Source organism: Aulonocara sp. 'chitande type north' Nkhata Bay, linkage group LG16 (assembly GCF_057382095.1).
Source record: "Aulonocara sp. 'chitande type north' Nkhata Bay isolate Kocher_YH1m ecotype deep benthic linkage group LG16, A_spYH_male_GT1.1, whole genome shotgun sequence".
NCBI classification, from domain to species: domain Eukaryota; kingdom Metazoa; phylum Chordata; class Actinopteri; order Cichliformes; family Cichlidae; genus Aulonocara; species Aulonocara sp. 'chitande type north' Nkhata Bay.
This window is the reverse complement of record NC_141359.1, coordinates 29,996,717-30,013,243: the sequence shown is the minus strand read 5'-3', so window position 1 is coordinate 30,013,243 and position 16,527 is coordinate 29,996,717. Positions and strand designations below refer to the sequence as shown.

Genomic DNA, 16,527 nt, shown 5'->3' with positions numbered 1-16,527 from the left:
AAAGACCTTTGTCGCCATCCAGTGGCTTCGTCAAGATTTACGCAAATCTGAGAATAAGTTGGCAAAAAAACATTGAAATTATATTTTAATGGAGCTTCACAGACATTAACACATACAAAAAAGTTTTTCTGAGTGTTAAACGTCTAACAATCTATTATTTTACAAACATGGTTTTAAGGTATAAATGTCACTTGTGATCATAAATTTGCAACGGCCTTTTCCAGCCCCTTTCATCAGAGGATGCTTACACTAGTAATAATACTTATAGTGTCAGGTTTTATTTTCAGTGTCATGAAAATCATTTAAAACACTGAGTACTGACATAAAATCTTTTTCTTTAAAGGGAACTGCCTTTCAGAAAGAGTTAAATCCCATCTAGGCAGAAGGCCAGATAAATGATCCAATAACATGAGAGTCACAGTAAAGAACATGGAATATCATTTATATCGTCTTTTCTGTGATGATTTCCTATAAAACACTGCCACCTTCTGGTCCTTCATAGGAAAAGCCTTACAGGGTTAAAGCTTCATAAGACTAGCCAAGGCTCTTGGTTGTTTATGTTAGAGGAAAGACAGAGGCAAATATCTGTTCAAATCTGACTTTGGTGTTTTGCATTATGGGGGCCTTCTCTTTTCCAGCTGATATCCTCTTATGGGTATGCAGGACAAAAAAGGATCCATGTCGTCTCACAGTTATTGTTTCAGTATTCCTCTTAGTCTTAGACATAGTTATTGAGCCTATAGCCACTGCTGGAAGCGGAGCAAAGCGAGGGAGCATGGTTGCCTTTCAGGGCCTCGGGGGGCCTGTAGGGTGGAGCAGGCGGATGTAAGTTGTTGAAGACAGGGGGAAGATGTGATGACTGACCCCTCTGCATATGGGGGGGACTCTGCCGTGACCTGTCGCCACTGCTGCTCCAACAAAGCACCATTCCCCCGGCCAGACTGAGACAGGCCGAGGTGTATCCGAGATACACAGCCAGTCCGATCTCATACTTCATTCCACTGTGAATTAATGGGTTGTAGAAATTCTCGATGACCTCGTTGGTGGTCCAGGACACGGTGACCAGGCAAAGAAGCCCAGCACAAAGAAAACAAATCCCACCGCTCAGGACCAGGGGAGATTTAATCAACGAACCCCGGGCAAAGCGGGTACATTTCATCCCAGTTACAGAGACCAGAGATGCCAGGACTGAGGTGAGACAGGAGATTACCATGAGCGCCCGGGCAGCCTGATGTGGAGAGGGAAACAGTAGACGACTATTAAACTTTGGACTATAAACGAACTCTTACTTTAACAGGTCTGGGCAATGAACCTGTCAATTAATATACTGCTTTTTAATAAGTGCAAACACTCATATTCTAGCCTATATTAAGAGTTATTGTCCGTCCCTATTAATAAATATCCAACACGTTACACTAAATTGAGACTATGTATGTTTTTCTGAATAGTGAGTCTGTTGAGTTTAATAATAACAGCAGGATGACTAAAAATTCACATAAGAAAATATATTCATAGATATTAATATATAATAATATTAGATATCTATAGATAGATAGATAGATAGATAGATAGATCGATCGATAGGTAGTATAATCTATTTATTATATTAATAAAATCCAGGAGTGTAAAGTGATTAAAGCAACATAAATTTAATATTCAAGAGTCCTTAAAAGAACAGGCTTCTTGACCTTCCACCTACCTGCCCATCTTAAAACTTTATTCTAAAAGTGAATATGTACTAATGAGTTGGGCTATAAGTATTATTTTCATTAGTATTTAATCTGATAATTAATGAAAACTGAAAACTTCATATTTAAATTGTTCATTGTGCACATAAACGCCTAACTGGGTGTAAAGGTGGAAAATAACCATATAGCTATAAAGTTTCTGTGCAGCATGCTAATTGAAACTGTGTATTGGAGTTACAGAGTTATGTTAACATGCACGGTTGCTATCAAATGAATTTAAGTTAATAATTTTATATTATTATATGACAGGTTAGTAACTGGTTTTGTTTATGAGATGTCAGAATTCCAAAAAGGATTTTTAAAAAGATGCTTACTTCATAATGATCGACTAAACTAATAAGGTTTTCAGCAGGTTTTCAGATAACTTATTATGAAAAAAAATAAAATAAAATAACCACCCTATATGTGTTTTGAGATTTCTGCTCTTCTCATTTCTCTACATGTTGGTGTTCGTGTAGTACCTGCAGGTCGGGTGGCAATGCCAGCAGAGACCTGTACAGCTCGCACTGGTAAATACCAGTGCTGCGCCAGACACACTCCATCCACAGGCCCTTCATGTACCCGGTGGCTGTGATAATATTACCATCCACATGAGCTCTGCTGCGCCAGTGAGGGAGCAGGGTTGCAACTATAGTTCCTGTAAACCCCAGCAATCCTAAGAAGAAGCCAAGGAGCTGAAGCGCCATGCTGGCCATGATCGGCTCCTTTCAGAGAGATCCTGAAACGGCAAAGTATGAAATTACCGTCAGTAAAAATATATAAACTCTAGTAAAAGGCAGTTAGCAGCATTTCAATGTCCCTTAAAACACGATGACGACTACATTGGATTCAGATGTTTCATAAAAATCAGCAAACATAAACCAATTTAAATACATGCCACTTAAAAAGAAAACTTTCAGAACAAAACTACTGACTGTCCCGCAGGCTGAAATGTGGCTGGATTACTCCTCTTATCGCAACGGTTCCCAGCAGTACAGTAATTCCACTGAGCTCACATCCAGTCACAGAGTCTGAGTCATTCCTCAAGTGTCTCTCCCGAGTGTGGGCACAAATAGCTGTGGAAACTTTCAGTATTCTGGCATCCGTCTCTGGTGAGTGGCAGGTGACTGCATGTGTAACTAATGAGTGCGGTGTTCAGCTTCACCTGTTTAACGCTCTCCTCTGGAGGGCAAACCACAGAAGTCTATTTGTTAAGCTCTTCGCCGCCCCTCAAGAAGGCAGAGAGAGAGGAAATTAAACATTTACAGAAACCACCCAACCTGAGAAGCACCGCTATAAGCCACTAACTTTGAAATTTTTCACAGCTCTGCAGGGTATTTGAAAGCGAAGGACTGAACGACTTGCTGACAGAGCCTCCAGCCACTGGGCCCCAAACTGTAACAAGAGAGGATAGCAGTGACTGCTGTTGTACTAATTGGCCAAATTATGTTATTTTTCAATGAAAATTTCTGACCTGACATCCTTTGGCATTTAGTTTTACATTTGCAAATGCATGCTGAGCCCTAAAAACACCATAACATTCAGCTGTAGGCTACAACTACAGATCCCCTACGTGAAAAGTGTGAAAAGGTAAAAAAACATCCATGCTTAATCATTTACTTTTGTTCCCTAGACTTTATGTCTCTGAATAATACAATGTGGTAAATAAACGGACCAACAATACTATTAATTAAGGGTGCCTTTTTGCTCCCGCATGAATAAAACTGACTTTAAGTTTCACACCAAAGACCAAACTGTGCTTATACAGACCCATTGTTTTGAATTCCTCAGAGAACAGAAGCTGTTTATGAAGCCTGATTATTGTGCAGTGTTAGACCTGGCACTGCCGGAGCCTCTTAAAATATCACATACACACAAGCTTCCTTGTCCTTATTTAATGATTGACTATGCTGAAGGCATAACAATTAAGCAATACGAACAAAGGCAAAGCTGTGACAAGTGTCTTGTTTAAAATTTGCTTGCCCTGAAATTAGTCCAGTTTAGTCTTTGACTACTCTGCAAACCACACTGCAATACTTACAATATAAAACTCAATGACTGCTGCGTAGCCTTACCTGTACTTCTAACATTTACTTAACAGACTCCACATTTAAATACTCACCAATAAGAGGACTACAGGACCATCATCACAGGTGTCCAGATGGTATACTCGTCCTGAGATGCAGAGATGTACTTCCAGATAAACAGGGCCTTTGACTCCACATTGACCAGCTCCTTCTGTTTCTGCTCTTGTCTGGACAAACAATCTGTGGATGTGTGTTTGTGCGCTGCAGGACTGTCAGCTGCGTGACTGGCCTGTTTTAGATATCATCTTCATCATCATCATCATCATCGGCATTATCCCTGTCAGTGTCGGCAGCATCATGTCAGAGATGACATGAGAGACAGTCCCGCTGCTGGCTTCTTGCTCCTAACAGATAAACAGGGCCAATGTCAAATGTGGACCTGGAGGCAGGGCAGCGCTGCTAAGCTGAGGCAGACAAAACAGACATTGTCTTCGCTGGCTGTGCTGTTTTTGTCTCAGTAAATCAGTTCTGCACCTACAGATCTGTTGATAATAATAATAAAAACAAGAATAAATGAACACAGAATTAAATCCAACAACAAACTTGTGGAGGAATGGTTAATGTTTATTAACTGCTATTATAAGCAATTTAAAGAGACAAAACAAAGCTGCAGTCAATTAAGACTGTTTTTAACTACGTGACTTGCACATTAGGTAATTTTAGTTAACTAAAATTAAAACGATGTGTAGATGTAATTTAGCTACCTTAAATAAACAAAAAAATACAGCAAATGTATTTAGATTTAGTCAACACTACCAGCATGAGAAGGCTTTGACTTATATAAATCTGTGTATTGCAGCCTATATAAAACTAATAATAGAAAGTAATGAAGATTTAACTTTGTCTGAAACAAACAAAGAAAAAAAACTCACCTGAAAACAAAACATGAATAATAATGAAACTAGTGGACAATAACTCCACTTGTACATACTGTAGGGCAATCCAGGAAATGCTGGTGAATTCATTGAAGTTTGAGCTTCTCTCTCCGTGCTTTTCCTCATTCTGTGTCCCAAGTTTAACCTGGCGTGACATCCTCTTGGTATACAAGAGCATTTTCCCAGTCTGTCCCCTGGGCCCTTCATACAACTCTCTGTGACAGCTCTATAGTGAAGAGATGATCCTCTCCAAGGTCTGCCTGTGGGAGACGCCATTTGAATGTGGAACACTTAATAATCTTAGTTAAGCAGAATAATCCTGTGATTAGCAGCTGAGCACGGGTAGTTTGTTGGACAAAGTGCTAGAGGGTAATGTGTGTAGTACAGGGCATTCTTTTTAAACTGGTCTTGCCTGTGCCACACATATTTTGTCAACACACTTTATGTGGATTAATGACGAAACAGCCTACAAAGTCACATATCTAAAAGCCCCTGCTTACGCACAAAACACACACATAGACACAGGTGTTTTGGCCATTTGGCTGATTAGACCTCTGATATGGGGGTTGAGGTTGGTTGGACCAATAATGGGAGTTAAGTGAGGTCAATAAATTCTATCAGCAAACCATAATGGGAAAAAAGCACTGGTGTGGATGTCATACAGGGTCTTTCAGGTCACAAATCTGTATTTACTGCACACATTGTGGCTTCTCAAAGCATTACAATTAGTTATCACGAAAATGATAACTCCATTTAGCACTGGGCCACACCTAAACTAACATAAAACCACTTTGCTTTCCTGACATGTCAAAATGTCTGTTGTGAATATGGTCTATATCAGGGATATTAACCTATTTTACATTGTGGCCCACATACCTCCCACTTTGATCTTAAGTGTGATGGACCAGTGAAACTCACCCTTCTGTCAGTGCAAAGAGGTTTATCTACATATGTAATCCTTGAGATATCTTAATATGAGAAAAAATTTAATTTGTCACCATGACTTGTTGGGCTTAAATTTTTAGAAATGTGTAAAATTACAGAAACAGTACTGGTATCCCAAACTGTTTCTGTTAATTAACAGAAAATGCAAATCAGCATTTTTTTATTTTCATTTTTACCTTGGACGCATTTTGAAAAACTCACTAGTATATAGTGAGATAATGTATTTATTATATATATGTATATATTTAGTCTTCGAAAGTCAATTTACTAATACAAGTAAACATACTACCCCCCCACCACCACCACCAAAAAAACAAAGACAAAAAGCAAAACAAAACAAAACAAAACACATAGAGACATCACAAATTACTTTTTGCCACAATACTTTGCCAATTCCAGTCCCCAGGCCTTATATTTGACACCCAGGGTCTATTGGCTTGATAATCGGGTAATGGAACAATGCCACACAACATACATAAAATCTGGAACTGAATGTAGGCTATTTAAAGGCTATATAAAAGAACTGACTGTATCATTTAACAACTATCTTACTATTATGTATTAAACATTAATAATACCTTATTTCATTATTTAATAATACCACAGAGGAAAAGTCTATGGCTTTCTGGGATAACAGCTAACAGCTAACCCAGCTATTAGCTACAACTAGCTATCTGCTACTGTTTTTCAATGAGCAATTTTATTATTTTTTTCTTTTTTCGTTTGATTTACTTACAGTCTGTGCTGACATTTGCTTTCTTTTTAGCCTTAATTTAGTAACATATATATAAAGGTGTTGTAACTTAAGGATATAAATATTTTCCCATCCCTACCGCACAGATGAAAGGAAAGAGAGAGAGGGGGAAGTTTCGCGCCGTTGTCTGCTAATGTGTCATTAAAGAAAGCAGCTAGGTTAGCTCCCAATACCTTTACTTCCAGGATTTGCTATTCACGGTTTTATTTGCACAGGTAAGATTTTGTAATGCCAGCTTGTAGCCCTGTTAACTCTGTGTCTGAATTTGTGACTCTTGTGAGGCTCAAAGTTGATGAAAATGTAGTTTTATGAGTTACTTTTACCTAACTATGTTAGCTGACTTTGTGTTAGCCGAGTGTTTCCCAGTCATATTTGCTTATCTTTTTGACAGTCACTTAGCCAGCGATGACAATGGTCAGAGGGAAGCCATTGAGAAATGGTGGTAAGTATTCACAGACACATAAGCCTTACAAGAAGAACCGTAATGGGCCCACACCTTCTAGGACCATTATGACCCGCAGCCAGTGCTCCACTAGCTGCACCAGCTTCTTCAGCAGGATCCCTGCAGAGGTGTTTGACATGATCCTAGACAAACTGTCTGGTGAGTTTCACCTATTATTTTGTACCTGTAACACTGTTCCCCAATTCATATATAATAGGAGCTCTGTTATTTTGTAAGGGGCTTTTGGGTACAGCTCAGACCTTTTGTTTGTTTAACTTATATGAGGTGCAAAAGCTATTACCAACATACATGTGTAACTATGTGTAATTTTAAGCACTACTTTTACAACACTTTCTGCAATAATAGCTCCATTCTGGAATGTCCTGATGTAATTGCATTTTTGATGGATGAAAATGTGTTTGTGTTTTTTACAGTGCTGGAGATCAGTGTGTTCAGCATGGTATCAAAGGAAATTACTAGATATATTGCAGACTACATCTCCACTGTGGCCTGGAAGAATAAAATGATCCTCCAAAGCTTTCACCACTCCAGCTGCATTGAACAGAAATCCACCATTGGACACTACAGAGACCTCGGTATTTCAGTGTTTTGTTTAGTATAGCTCTTCTTGCTGCTTTTTAAGGTACCACATGTATTTCTGACAGCCTCAGCTACTATTTTAACATACCATCGAATGGTAATGTGACCTCGTGTTTGATGTCTTAGGTGTGTTGTTCAAGAGGTGTACCCTGTTGCTACCCACAAAGGACAGGTTAAAGTTTATCTTTAGCAAGATTTCACAGGTAAGAAAGGGGCAGGTGAGATGTCAGGCTAGAACAGAATACTGTAACTTTTTAAATGAGTTACATTTATTTTTAATTTTCACGAGTGAAGGCAACAATACATCTGGTTTTTGTAATGTGTTGCAAAAGTTTTAAAAAAATTAAACTTTGATTGCATTGCTGTTTTATGCAGCACAATATGGTGGCATTTTAACAGGTTTATTAATAATAATTATATGTATGATGTCAGGCAATTAAATATTACATATAATTTAGCATGATGGTCCTAATTTGTCTACATGTATTAAACATATATGAAATGTTGCTATTGCAAGAACTGAATATTTGCAATCCCACTTTATATCGTTGGAAAAAAGGCCTCTCTTATTGTTGTCTTGATATGTTTCAGATTCCCTGCTTCCTGTTGGAGAAATGTGTAGCACCAGACTGCTTTGCTTTCACCAGCTTTGGAGTCTTCCTCCAGGTGAAGACCCTCATGTAACGACTCTCATGTTTATGAAACCTGAATCTAATAAAAGGAAATAACCAACCAGAGCCCCAAAATGTGATAACATGCAAAAGATAAACTTTTTAGCAACAAAGACTATAAATATGTTACAGAGATCTCACCCTAAAGTTACTGTACAATAGGCGGTCTTGCTCAGGTAGTAATAATAGCATAAACAGTAAGAGAAAAACACAGTACTTTACGTAAGGAAATCTTTAGCTTGGTGTGATTAATTTTTGTCTTTAGTTTTTCAGCTTGGTGTTAAAAAAAATATCTGTAAAAAAGAAATAGAAATATTGAGGGGTGTTTTATTGATTCTTTTACAGACTCTGATTGCAGGGTGGGATGAGCTGGAGTGCCATAGAGTATTCAACTTCCTCTGTGATCTAACAAACCTGCAGCAAAAAACTGAAGGAGTCATCACTGCAAAACCAGGTGTGTGTGTTCCAGAGTTATCCAGAGAACAAAGCAGAAATATGACGCTGAGAACAATCCATGGCTAAAGCTTCAGTTACAGCCTCTTGCTGAGCCTGTGTCTTTTGTGATGGTCTTCGGGAGTTATGGATAAATTTGTATGTCCATTACCAGGTGTGAAGTGGTATCAGGAGCTGCAGCTGCGGCTATTTTGCCGTCAGGTTCTTTTGGACCCGTGGCCGAACCAGCCGGAGTGTCATTTCTGGCTGATGCAACTCCTGAAGCCTTGGCCCTTGGTCAGCCAGGCCCACTTACTGTTCATCCTCTATGGTCCTCTGCTGCCTGAGGGTGAGATAACGTATTACTGAAATATTAATGCAGATGGATAGTATCGACATTATGGAAACATATTAAAGTCATAACTACATCCTGTTATTTTCAGTGCAGCTTTGTAAATTCTAGCATGTTTTAACCTGAAAAAGGGCTTATTGCTCCAGAGAAAGTGTCAGCAATGATTTTTTTAAACAAAGCATAAAAATTAGAGAACCAGAAAACCACTTTCAGTGTTGTGAGGTGGCACAGGAGACCTGAGTAGGTTATGCTGGTGTAGTACAATTTTTGACATTTAACATAATCATTTTTGTTTGTTAAAGTAGTAGTGGTGCAACGGATCAAAAATCTCACGGTTCAGATCGGATCACAGTTTTAAGTCACGGATTGGATCAATTTTCGGATCAGCAAAAAAAGAAAAAAGACAAAAAATTAACATTTACTCAAGGCGCTTTATATTGGAAGGTAGACTCTACAATAATACCGCTCATTATATCGCACTCCGCTGTGATATAATGAGCTGTCACGGTCACGTAGCTTTCCGTTGCCCTGGAGGTCCACCCATTTGTAGTAGTTAGGGCAACAGAAGATGCCTGGGACAGTTCAGCCATAACTTTAAACTTTTCCTGCTCATACATGCTTGGAACGATCTTGCCACTAAAGTGGACGTGCAACGGGATATCATAGCGTGGCTCAAGCACGTTCATCATAGTTTAAACCCCTTGTTTTGCACAACAGAATACCCATCTGCAGCTAAACACTGCAATAGCTTTTGTAATAGCTTTAGCCCGGTCGGACTGGGCAGCAAAGGGCTGCTTAAATACCGCAATTTCCTCTGCTCCTCCACTTGGACCGTTAGCGCTGGCCATAACTATTGCTTGACAGACCCACCACGTGCACCATACACATACTTTTTTTTCTTCTTTTTCGAATCTTCGGATCACGTGCGTGCCGAACCGTGGAGTGGGATCGGTTCGGATTACGGATCAACCGTGACCCGTTGCACCACTATAAAGTAGTGTGCAGCATTTAATGATAAATAACTGAGGTGTACTTCTTCATGCAGGTACACTCGGCTGGCAAGATCTGGTGGAGAGGGGGCTTCCTCACACCGCTCTGTGGCACTTAGCCAAGGCCATCCTCTTGCTCTTTGGCAACCTACAAGTCAAAGGCTGGAGCACTGACTCGATGATCACAATCATGGAGGAGCTCATTGGTACGTTTGATGAATAAGAGAGATGCACACCGTGAGTTACAGATTCCCAAGCAATAAGATGAATAAAGGATCTGTTTCAAATCTATGTAAAACATTTCAGTTTAATGATTGTAAGTAGAAAAATCTCATATAGACTCCCTCAAGTGATTGTAGATGCTGGCTATTTGTTTCCTTGCTGTCTCCAGTCATTCCTCATCCGTGGCATGTGGAGAATGTAGCTCGTCTTTTGGTGCTTTGTGGCAGCAATCTCTGCTACACTGTTCTGGCCAGCAAGGCTCTCAATGGACGACTCCTTGAGATCTCAAGAATCATCGTCTACATCATACTGGTGAGAGAAATAATTTCCTGCTTTTATCCTAAGGTATTTATACTTCGTTTATAGTTAAGTTTGGTATATTAGAAAACTATTGCCTTGTAACTGAGAATGAGCAGTTGCTTGAGCCAGAACCAGCATGTGTAAGACTAAAGGTATAGTGAGTTTTGGACGAGCTTGCCATTTTTGCAAAAGCCACATTAGAAGGAAATCTGTGTGTAAAAATAACAAGAGCCGAGGTTCAAATGTAAGACCTTTCTGCTTTGGGGTGGTGAGTTAGTGATCTCCACTCCCTGATCATTTTCCCTCCATGTAATTTAATTAAAAATTGTCTCCAAGTTCACCCAAAATGTAAAAACAGAAAATATATAAAGACAATATTCTTATGTATTATTTTCTTTTCTTTCTTGAAAAAAAAAAAAAAACAGCAAAAGGAATCACTTGCTCTGTCCATGGTCCTAATATTGATTGGCTATTTTGTATCTTCCCCGTAGGGGAATAGTAGCAACTTTAATATATATGTGTTTGAGCTCAGTGTTGTCCCTATTAACAGTGTCCCAATTGAATTTTATGTTTTATTCCCAGCACTGAAAATATCTTACCTTTGCTTATTTTGACTTATCATTACAGGAAGAGCAGAAACATTATATCATTCAAGACTGGCTCAATGTGTTCTTCTTGTGCCTTCACATTAGGTGTGTGAAAAGGACGGCTATCACATGAGTTGGGCGGTGAAGCTGGTGCAGGAGATCTGCAAGGTCTTCAATACGCCCCCGGAAAAGTTCTACTTCATCCAGCAACTGGAAAACACATTTTCAGAAGTCACCCGGGAATTCTTTGAGTTTTCTGTAGCAGGTGAGGTTGCGTAGCTTAGCTTTCTGACCACCACGGCGGACAGCATCGCTCCAGCTGTCGCCCTGATCCTTTTGTAATTTTGCATGCAAACTATTTTTTGTTTCTATAGCCCGTTGCAATACAGTTTCTTAATGTTGGAGGTGTTCTGGGTAAACTCCACTAGGAAGAGGCCCAAGGGTTGACTCTGAACTTGTTGGAGACATTATATATGCCTTTATATGTCTCTGGCTCTCCAGCAAGAATCACTAAACATTGCAGAGGAAAAGGATGTCCGCTTAGGATGACCACATTTCTGTTAAGCAGAAGCAATGGATGGATTGAAGGAAACCTTAATGGGTAGACAAAAACCATAGATCCCACAGTGAAGGCTTGTGGTCATGCGAGGTTCCATTTCTATTTATTTTATTTATTTAGTGGCAGTTCACAACTATAGTGAACTAAAGACTTTATATTCTCCAAGTTAAAAAAAACCCACGGGTTTGTTCCAAGGATAAAACTCCCAAACACGCTCCACAGACATAGGCTTCCCACCTCAACCGGACAAAGGACTCAGCAGTACACCTGCACTTAAAGGACAAAGGAGACTTTCGAAGATGCTAATGTTTACATTTTGAACATCAGAAGACAGATGGTTTTGGAAAGGAGTAAAGGAGACCATGCCCACTGTGAATGACTGTAATTGAACAGAGGTGGTGGTTTAGGACACCAGCTATAAGCCAGCAACAATGCAGCCTTAAGATCCATTTTCAGGCGTCTCAACCCCCATTCACACCTTGCCTCAGGTTACCTCAGTAGATCACATGATGGGGTCGGGCAAAGTCTGACAATGGCTTCCCAGTGATGGTAATAATTCACACATTTCTTCCACACCTCGGCTCATTTGACGACTCACACGATCAATAGTGGGTCAACAACCCTCAGGACCACCTGAAAAGGGGAAAATCCTCACTTTAAATACTTTGTGGGGCTCTTCACCATTTGATTTTAGTACAGAAGAAGCCTTTTGGATGAGAGGTGACCTAAAGTTCAGTTGCCTTATTATTTTAATCTCTCAAGAAAAAATTAAAAACATTTCCATGATGTTATGTGGTCATTTTAACCTTATCGAATGAAGGAACAGCAGAAAACTGCAGCACTGGGAAAACTACGGTAACAAGCATCCATGAACCCTGTACCACCCATGCTGTGTTCAAATAGACTGGGAAGTTAATGTGCTCATTTAAAAATGTTCAGATGTACAACAAGAAAGTTAATATATTCACATAAAAAGAGGAAACACATTTGCAGTAAGGGTGTGTGTAAGCATGGTTAAGGTGTAGATGAGAAAATGATTTTGTCTGCAGGTGGAGCAGCTTGTTTTGAAAGTGTGTGTGTGTGACTGTGTACTTGTGACAGCTCAGACAGATGGCATTTACAGGGAACTTATTATTTTCCTTATTTTAGTGAAAACATTGGGATGGATGTGTTTCCACCTCCTTTTTTCCCCTCCTACAGCAAATCCTTGTGTGAACCTTTAAATTCTGCTCCACCAGTGTTAATGGCTTCTAATACATCTGGAGGAACCCGCTTGTTACTCTACGAAAGTGTGGATTAATCCCTGCTATGAAATGAATGGACTGGACTGAAAAGATCGGGCAGTAGCTTTAAATAAAGGCCGTAGAGTGACATTTCTAGACTCAGCAGCATACTGAACGTGTATTTAATATAATTGTATCCCTTACACCAGTAGTTCCCTTCCCACATTATTTATTTTTAACGCAGCCACTTTACGACCCCACAGAGGAACCTCTGAAGCATATTTAGACTGATATAGAAAGTCAGTAATGCTTTTATCTCTTTCCAGGGAACCACTTTGATGACAGAGAGACTTTCCAGACCCTGTGTATCCTTCTGGACTCCTGTGCTCACTTCCACACTAAATTTCTTCACATGTTCCTCAGATAGGAATCATGCATATTAAAAGTGACAAGATGCAGAGGAGCGAGGGAAGAAATGGGAAGAGATAAATGTCAATAATGAAAGGGCTTAATGAATGAACTGAATGATAGAGAGTGACGGGATTTTGTAAAATCAGTTCAGATTTAGACAGACTTGAACAAAAGGATGTTGCCATGGCGCTCAGAAAGCTGGGGGTCGATTTGAACCTTCACCTGTAGATTGAACACACATCTGTTTGAATAGCTGTTCAAATCGTATCACTATTTATACAAATATTTGTATCAAAGTTTTATAATCTTGTTCTTAAGACAGCTTTGAAGTTGACTTTTATTATACTATTTAATATTTATTCATTACAGTAGGGTTATTTAACTTTAACTATTTAGACTATTTATTTGACAGTTTATTTATTCGCACAACATGTAAGTGTGGTACTCACTAAGTGGTTCGTTGTGCTTCTAATTTATTAAAGTGAAATTTTTACTTTGATTTTGTCTCAGTTTCTCCAGCATGTATCACGTCTGCTACAAACACAGCATACACTCAGCAAATAAGCTTTTATTAGACAGTGCAATATTCAGCATTGACAACGTTTTCAAAAAAGGATGTAATTAAGAAAGCATTGTGTCAATAAAAAAAGCAGCTTCAATAAATAAAAAATGTACTGTATACAGAAACAGTATAAATGATTATTTTTAGTTTACAGAGTGTACTCATAATGGTATATAACAAGGAAATCTATCAGGGAGTGCTTAAATAATCAGAATATATTTGATATTTTTCTTTTTTTCCCCAAAGGTAAGTAGATCTTAGAGTTATTGCGTGCTCAGGAATTTGTAGGTTATTTAACATGTAAGTTTAAGGCCTACAACATCAAGTGTAATGAATACTCCAGATGATGAATGAGATCCAGTTACCATGTCCCCTTTGTCCGTAGTCACGGCCATTTCAGTCATTCATGTGTTCATTGTTTTCAAGTGATCTGACAAAAGGAAAACAGAATTGTGATTGGGCTTTTTTGTCTAGGGGTGTGGAAACAAAAAGTAACTTTTATTAAACAGAAAATCAGCTAATTGTGGTATTTACAGAGGACTATGGATGGAAACAGGACATAGAATACAACACATAGTCGAGGAAAGGTCTGATTTAGGCAGGATTTACTTCCCAGAGAGTGTTTTAAATACATTAGAAATACATTCTACAATCACAATCACAGTTTTATAACACCGTCACAACAATAAAGCATAATTATACTTACTGTGCAATTTGATCTAAGGGTATGAACAAAACAACAGCACTTAATACAAGATGCAGAAAGTATTGACATTTAAATTTTCCGACCCTCTTTCTCTTTCAGCCCAGTATGACATCATTAAGTTTACCTTGTAGCCAGTCCAGCCCTTCCTGAAGGCCCTCTCCTTTGATAGCATTGCTGGCACTGAAAAATAAGATGTCCAGGAGTTAATCTGCTTGTGACACACATTCACTTTCTCATGACTTTTCTTGGATCCTGGACATTTAAAGCTGGGGAGAATAAAATGGAGTAGATAGGGGTGTGACGAGACTTGGCTCTGTTCAGTAAGGGCACTTCCTCGAAGACTACAAACACCTGAATGACTTTGGTAACAAATTACTCAACAGTGTCTCTGGAGGTGTTTTTATTGTGTGCTACTTCTCAGCATGGTGAACTCAGGGTGGCAGATAAATTACCAGATGTGCCAGGGCTTGTCTTTGATGTTCTCCAAACACAACATCTGTGAGACCTTGACAGAAGACATTGCATCCTGCAGATCTATCTTGTTAGCAAAAAATAATACTGGTATCCTTTTGCTGCGGATATCTGCATAGAAGAAAAAATGTCAAGACCAGTTTATCGTGATCTAAGAGCCAGAGGGAAAAAAAGCTTTTAGGAGGGATTTTTTGGTTTTTATTCCACTACAGATAGTGTTAGATGTTGGACAGGATATCTTCAAATATGATCACTCTACTTGATGCTACCTAGATTAAAGCCACTAAAATGTATCAGTTCAAGCTTATAATGAATGGTGCAAATATTACTTAACTAGGGTTTAGATAACTGGCCTCATAATTCAGGCATTTTAAACAAGTTATACACACAATCTGCATCAGTTATATACTGTTTCTTTTGGTTTTTATACCCAGACAAACTAAATTGTGTAGAAAATGTGTCTAAAAACAAAGATTGTGTACCTTCATGGTTGAGAAGAGTGTCTAGCTCCTCTTTAGCAACAACCATTCTCAGCTTGTCACTGCTGTCAATGACAAATATGATGGCATGGCTCTCTCTACAGAAGATAGGAGAAGGAGATGTACAGTGTCAGTTTTGAAAGTTTGAATATCTGACCAGCAAAAGGCTTGTTGTTCATGTTTGTGTGCCCTACTTGTAATAATGCTCCCACAGGTTCCTGTATCTGCTCTGCCCAGACATATCAAAGACTGTGAAGGACAGGCTGCGTGCAGAAAGGAGGAGAGAGGAAGGAGGAAAAAGACAGCTTAACATCATAAAAAACTGCTGGATTAGTAATTTTAAATATGCTGTAAAATTGCGGAATTACATTCTACCTTGAACTCTTGAACTTTTCGATGTTGAAACCAATTGTTGGGACGATTTCTTGTGCCTGTGTCTGCATTCATCCCCGAGCACAAACACACAAAAACAGACAAGTAACGGCAAAAGTATGTCAACAACAAAATAGCATAATTAAAGTGTAATACGGGCTTTACCTGACTAACATGTTTCCACTCTTCTGACAATGGGCCTAAATGATTCGAATGCTGAAAACAAGCAACCAGTGAAGGACTGCAGCGAAATATAGATTGTGACAGGCCTTCGTACAGCGTGTTTACCAAATTAGCAGGTGTTTAGAAAAGATTTACACGTCTTAAAAGCCTCTCTACCTACAGGACCATAAACACAATGCCTCTCAGTTCCACTTTAAAAAAAGATATCAAAATACCTCACTCTTGAAGCTCAGTTATGAACTTACATTAGGTGGTTTGAGCTGGTTGATGATGGTAGTTTTGCCGCTGTTGTCCAGTCCAAGACACAAAACGTTGACCTCTTTCTTCTTCAGGCCGAGCCAACCCGTCAGTTTATCCAACAGCCCCATTACACTCAGCTGATGCTATGCCAATTAATTTTTCAACACATCACCCCATAGATGGTCTGATTACTGGGAATTAAATGTGTTCAGACTAGCAAAAAATAATGATAAACATAGCCGTGAATGTTCCTAGTACATGCCATGAATAGAGCCGCAAGCTGAGATGCTCCCTGGGCATCCCAGCTTGTGCAAGGTAATCCTATTAGGACGAATTAA

General features: G+C 39.1%; 3 protein-coding genes across 14 annotated transcripts; 1 reads left to right on the top strand and 2 right to left on the bottom strand.

Moving 5' to 3' along the window:
* Window positions 1–72: 72 nt before the first annotated feature.
* Window positions 73–9,207, bottom strand: LOC147311798 (claudin-14-like). Of its 6 annotated transcripts, none has more exons than XM_086267759.1 (5): window positions 6,371–9,207; window positions 4,746–4,949; window positions 3,850–4,296; window positions 2,210–2,466; window positions 73–1,228 (listed from the first exon to the last, which is right to left on the bottom strand). In XM_086267759.1, exons 4-5 carry the CDS (start codon window positions 2,441–2,443, stop codon window positions 719–721), a joined length of 744 nt encoding a protein of 247 aa, XP_086123885.1. In that variant the 5' UTR covers window positions 2,444–2,466; window positions 3,850–4,296; window positions 4,746–4,949; window positions 6,371–9,207; the 3' UTR covers window positions 73–718. The 6 variants fall into 6 exon arrangements, with proteins under 6 accessions (XP_086123885.1, XP_086123887.1, XP_086123886.1 ...); XM_086267761.1 differs by lacking the exon at window positions 6,371–9,207 and adding an exon at window positions 2,893–2,956 and having other exon boundaries at window positions 4,746–5,680; XM_086267760.1 differs by lacking the exon at window positions 6,371–9,207 and having other exon boundaries at window positions 4,687–5,653.
* On the top strand, window positions 6,059–14,572 carry LOC147311797 (F-box only protein 47-like). Of its 4 annotated transcripts, none has more exons than XM_086267755.1 (12): window positions 6,064–6,082; window positions 6,475–6,603; window positions 6,780–6,989; window positions 7,265–7,426; window positions 7,557–7,633; window positions 8,022–8,096; window positions 8,447–8,555; window positions 8,709–8,882; window positions 9,931–10,080; window positions 10,266–10,408; window positions 11,089–11,248; window positions 13,092–14,571. In XM_086267755.1, the coding sequence occupies exons 3-12, from the start codon at window positions 6,794–6,796 to the stop codon at window positions 13,190–13,192; spliced, it is 1,347 nt and encodes a 448-aa protein (XP_086123881.1). In that variant the 5' UTR covers window positions 6,064–6,082; window positions 6,475–6,603; window positions 6,780–6,793; the 3' UTR covers window positions 13,193–14,571. The 4 variants fall into 4 exon arrangements, with proteins under 4 accessions (XP_086123883.1, XP_086123881.1, XP_086123880.1 ...); XM_086267754.1 differs by lacking the exon at window positions 6,064–6,082 and adding an exon at window positions 6,086–6,128; XM_086267757.1 differs by lacking the exon at window positions 6,475–6,603 and having other exon boundaries at window positions 6,059–6,082; window positions 13,092–14,572.
* Window positions 13,725–16,514, bottom strand: LOC147311796 (ADP-ribosylation factor-like protein 6). 4 transcript variants are annotated; one of them, XM_086267765.1, is made up of 8 exons: window positions 16,195–16,514; window positions 15,932–15,982; window positions 15,770–15,831; window positions 15,589–15,657; window positions 15,398–15,492; window positions 14,897–15,026; window positions 14,569–14,624; window positions 13,725–14,168 (listed from the first exon to the last, which is right to left on the bottom strand). In XM_086267765.1, the coding sequence occupies exons 1-8, from the start codon at window positions 16,315–16,317 to the stop codon at window positions 14,143–14,145; spliced, it is 612 nt and encodes a 203-aa protein (XP_086123891.1). In that variant the 5' UTR covers window positions 16,318–16,514; the 3' UTR covers window positions 13,725–14,142. The 4 variants fall into 4 exon arrangements, with proteins under 4 accessions (XP_086123891.1, XP_086123890.1, XP_086123894.1 ...); XM_086267764.1 differs by having other exon boundaries at window positions 13,725–14,624; XM_086267768.1 differs by lacking the exon at window positions 15,932–15,982 and having other exon boundaries at window positions 16,195–16,513.
* Between the last annotated feature and the right edge of the window lie 13 nt (window positions 16,515–16,527).

Coding starts and splice junctions, on each gene's coding strand:
- LOC147311797 (XM_086267757.1), top strand. CDS start 6,794: ATGACAATGGTCAGAGGGAAGCCATTGAGAAATGGTGGTAAGTATTCA. Junction 8,883..9,930: donor TGGTCCTCTGCTGCCTGAGG/GTGAGATAACGT, acceptor TTCTTCATGCAG/GTACACTCGGCTGGCAAGAT. Junction 10,409..11,088: donor TCATCGTCTACATCATACTG/GTGAGAGAAATA, acceptor CCTTCACATTAG/GTGTGTGAAAAGGACGGCTA.
- LOC147311798 (XM_086267759.1), bottom strand. CDS start 2,443: ATGGCCAGCATGGCGCTTCAGCTCCTTGGCTTCTTCTTAGGATTGCTG. Junction 1,229..2,209: donor CATTGCCACCCGACCTGCAG/GTACTACACGAA, acceptor TCTCCACATCAG/GCTGCCCGGGCGCTCATGGT.
- LOC147311796 (XM_086267764.1), bottom strand. CDS start 16,317: ATGGGGCTGTTGGATAAACTGACGGGTTGGCTCGGCCTGAAGAAGAAA. Junction 15,832..15,931: donor AGTGGAAACATGTTAGTCAG/GTAAAGCCCGTA, acceptor GGATGAATGCAG/ACACAGGCACAAGAAATCGT. Junction 15,027..15,397: donor CACTCTTCTCAACCATGAAG/GTACACAATCTT, acceptor TCTTCTATGCAG/ATATCCGCAGCAAAAGGATA.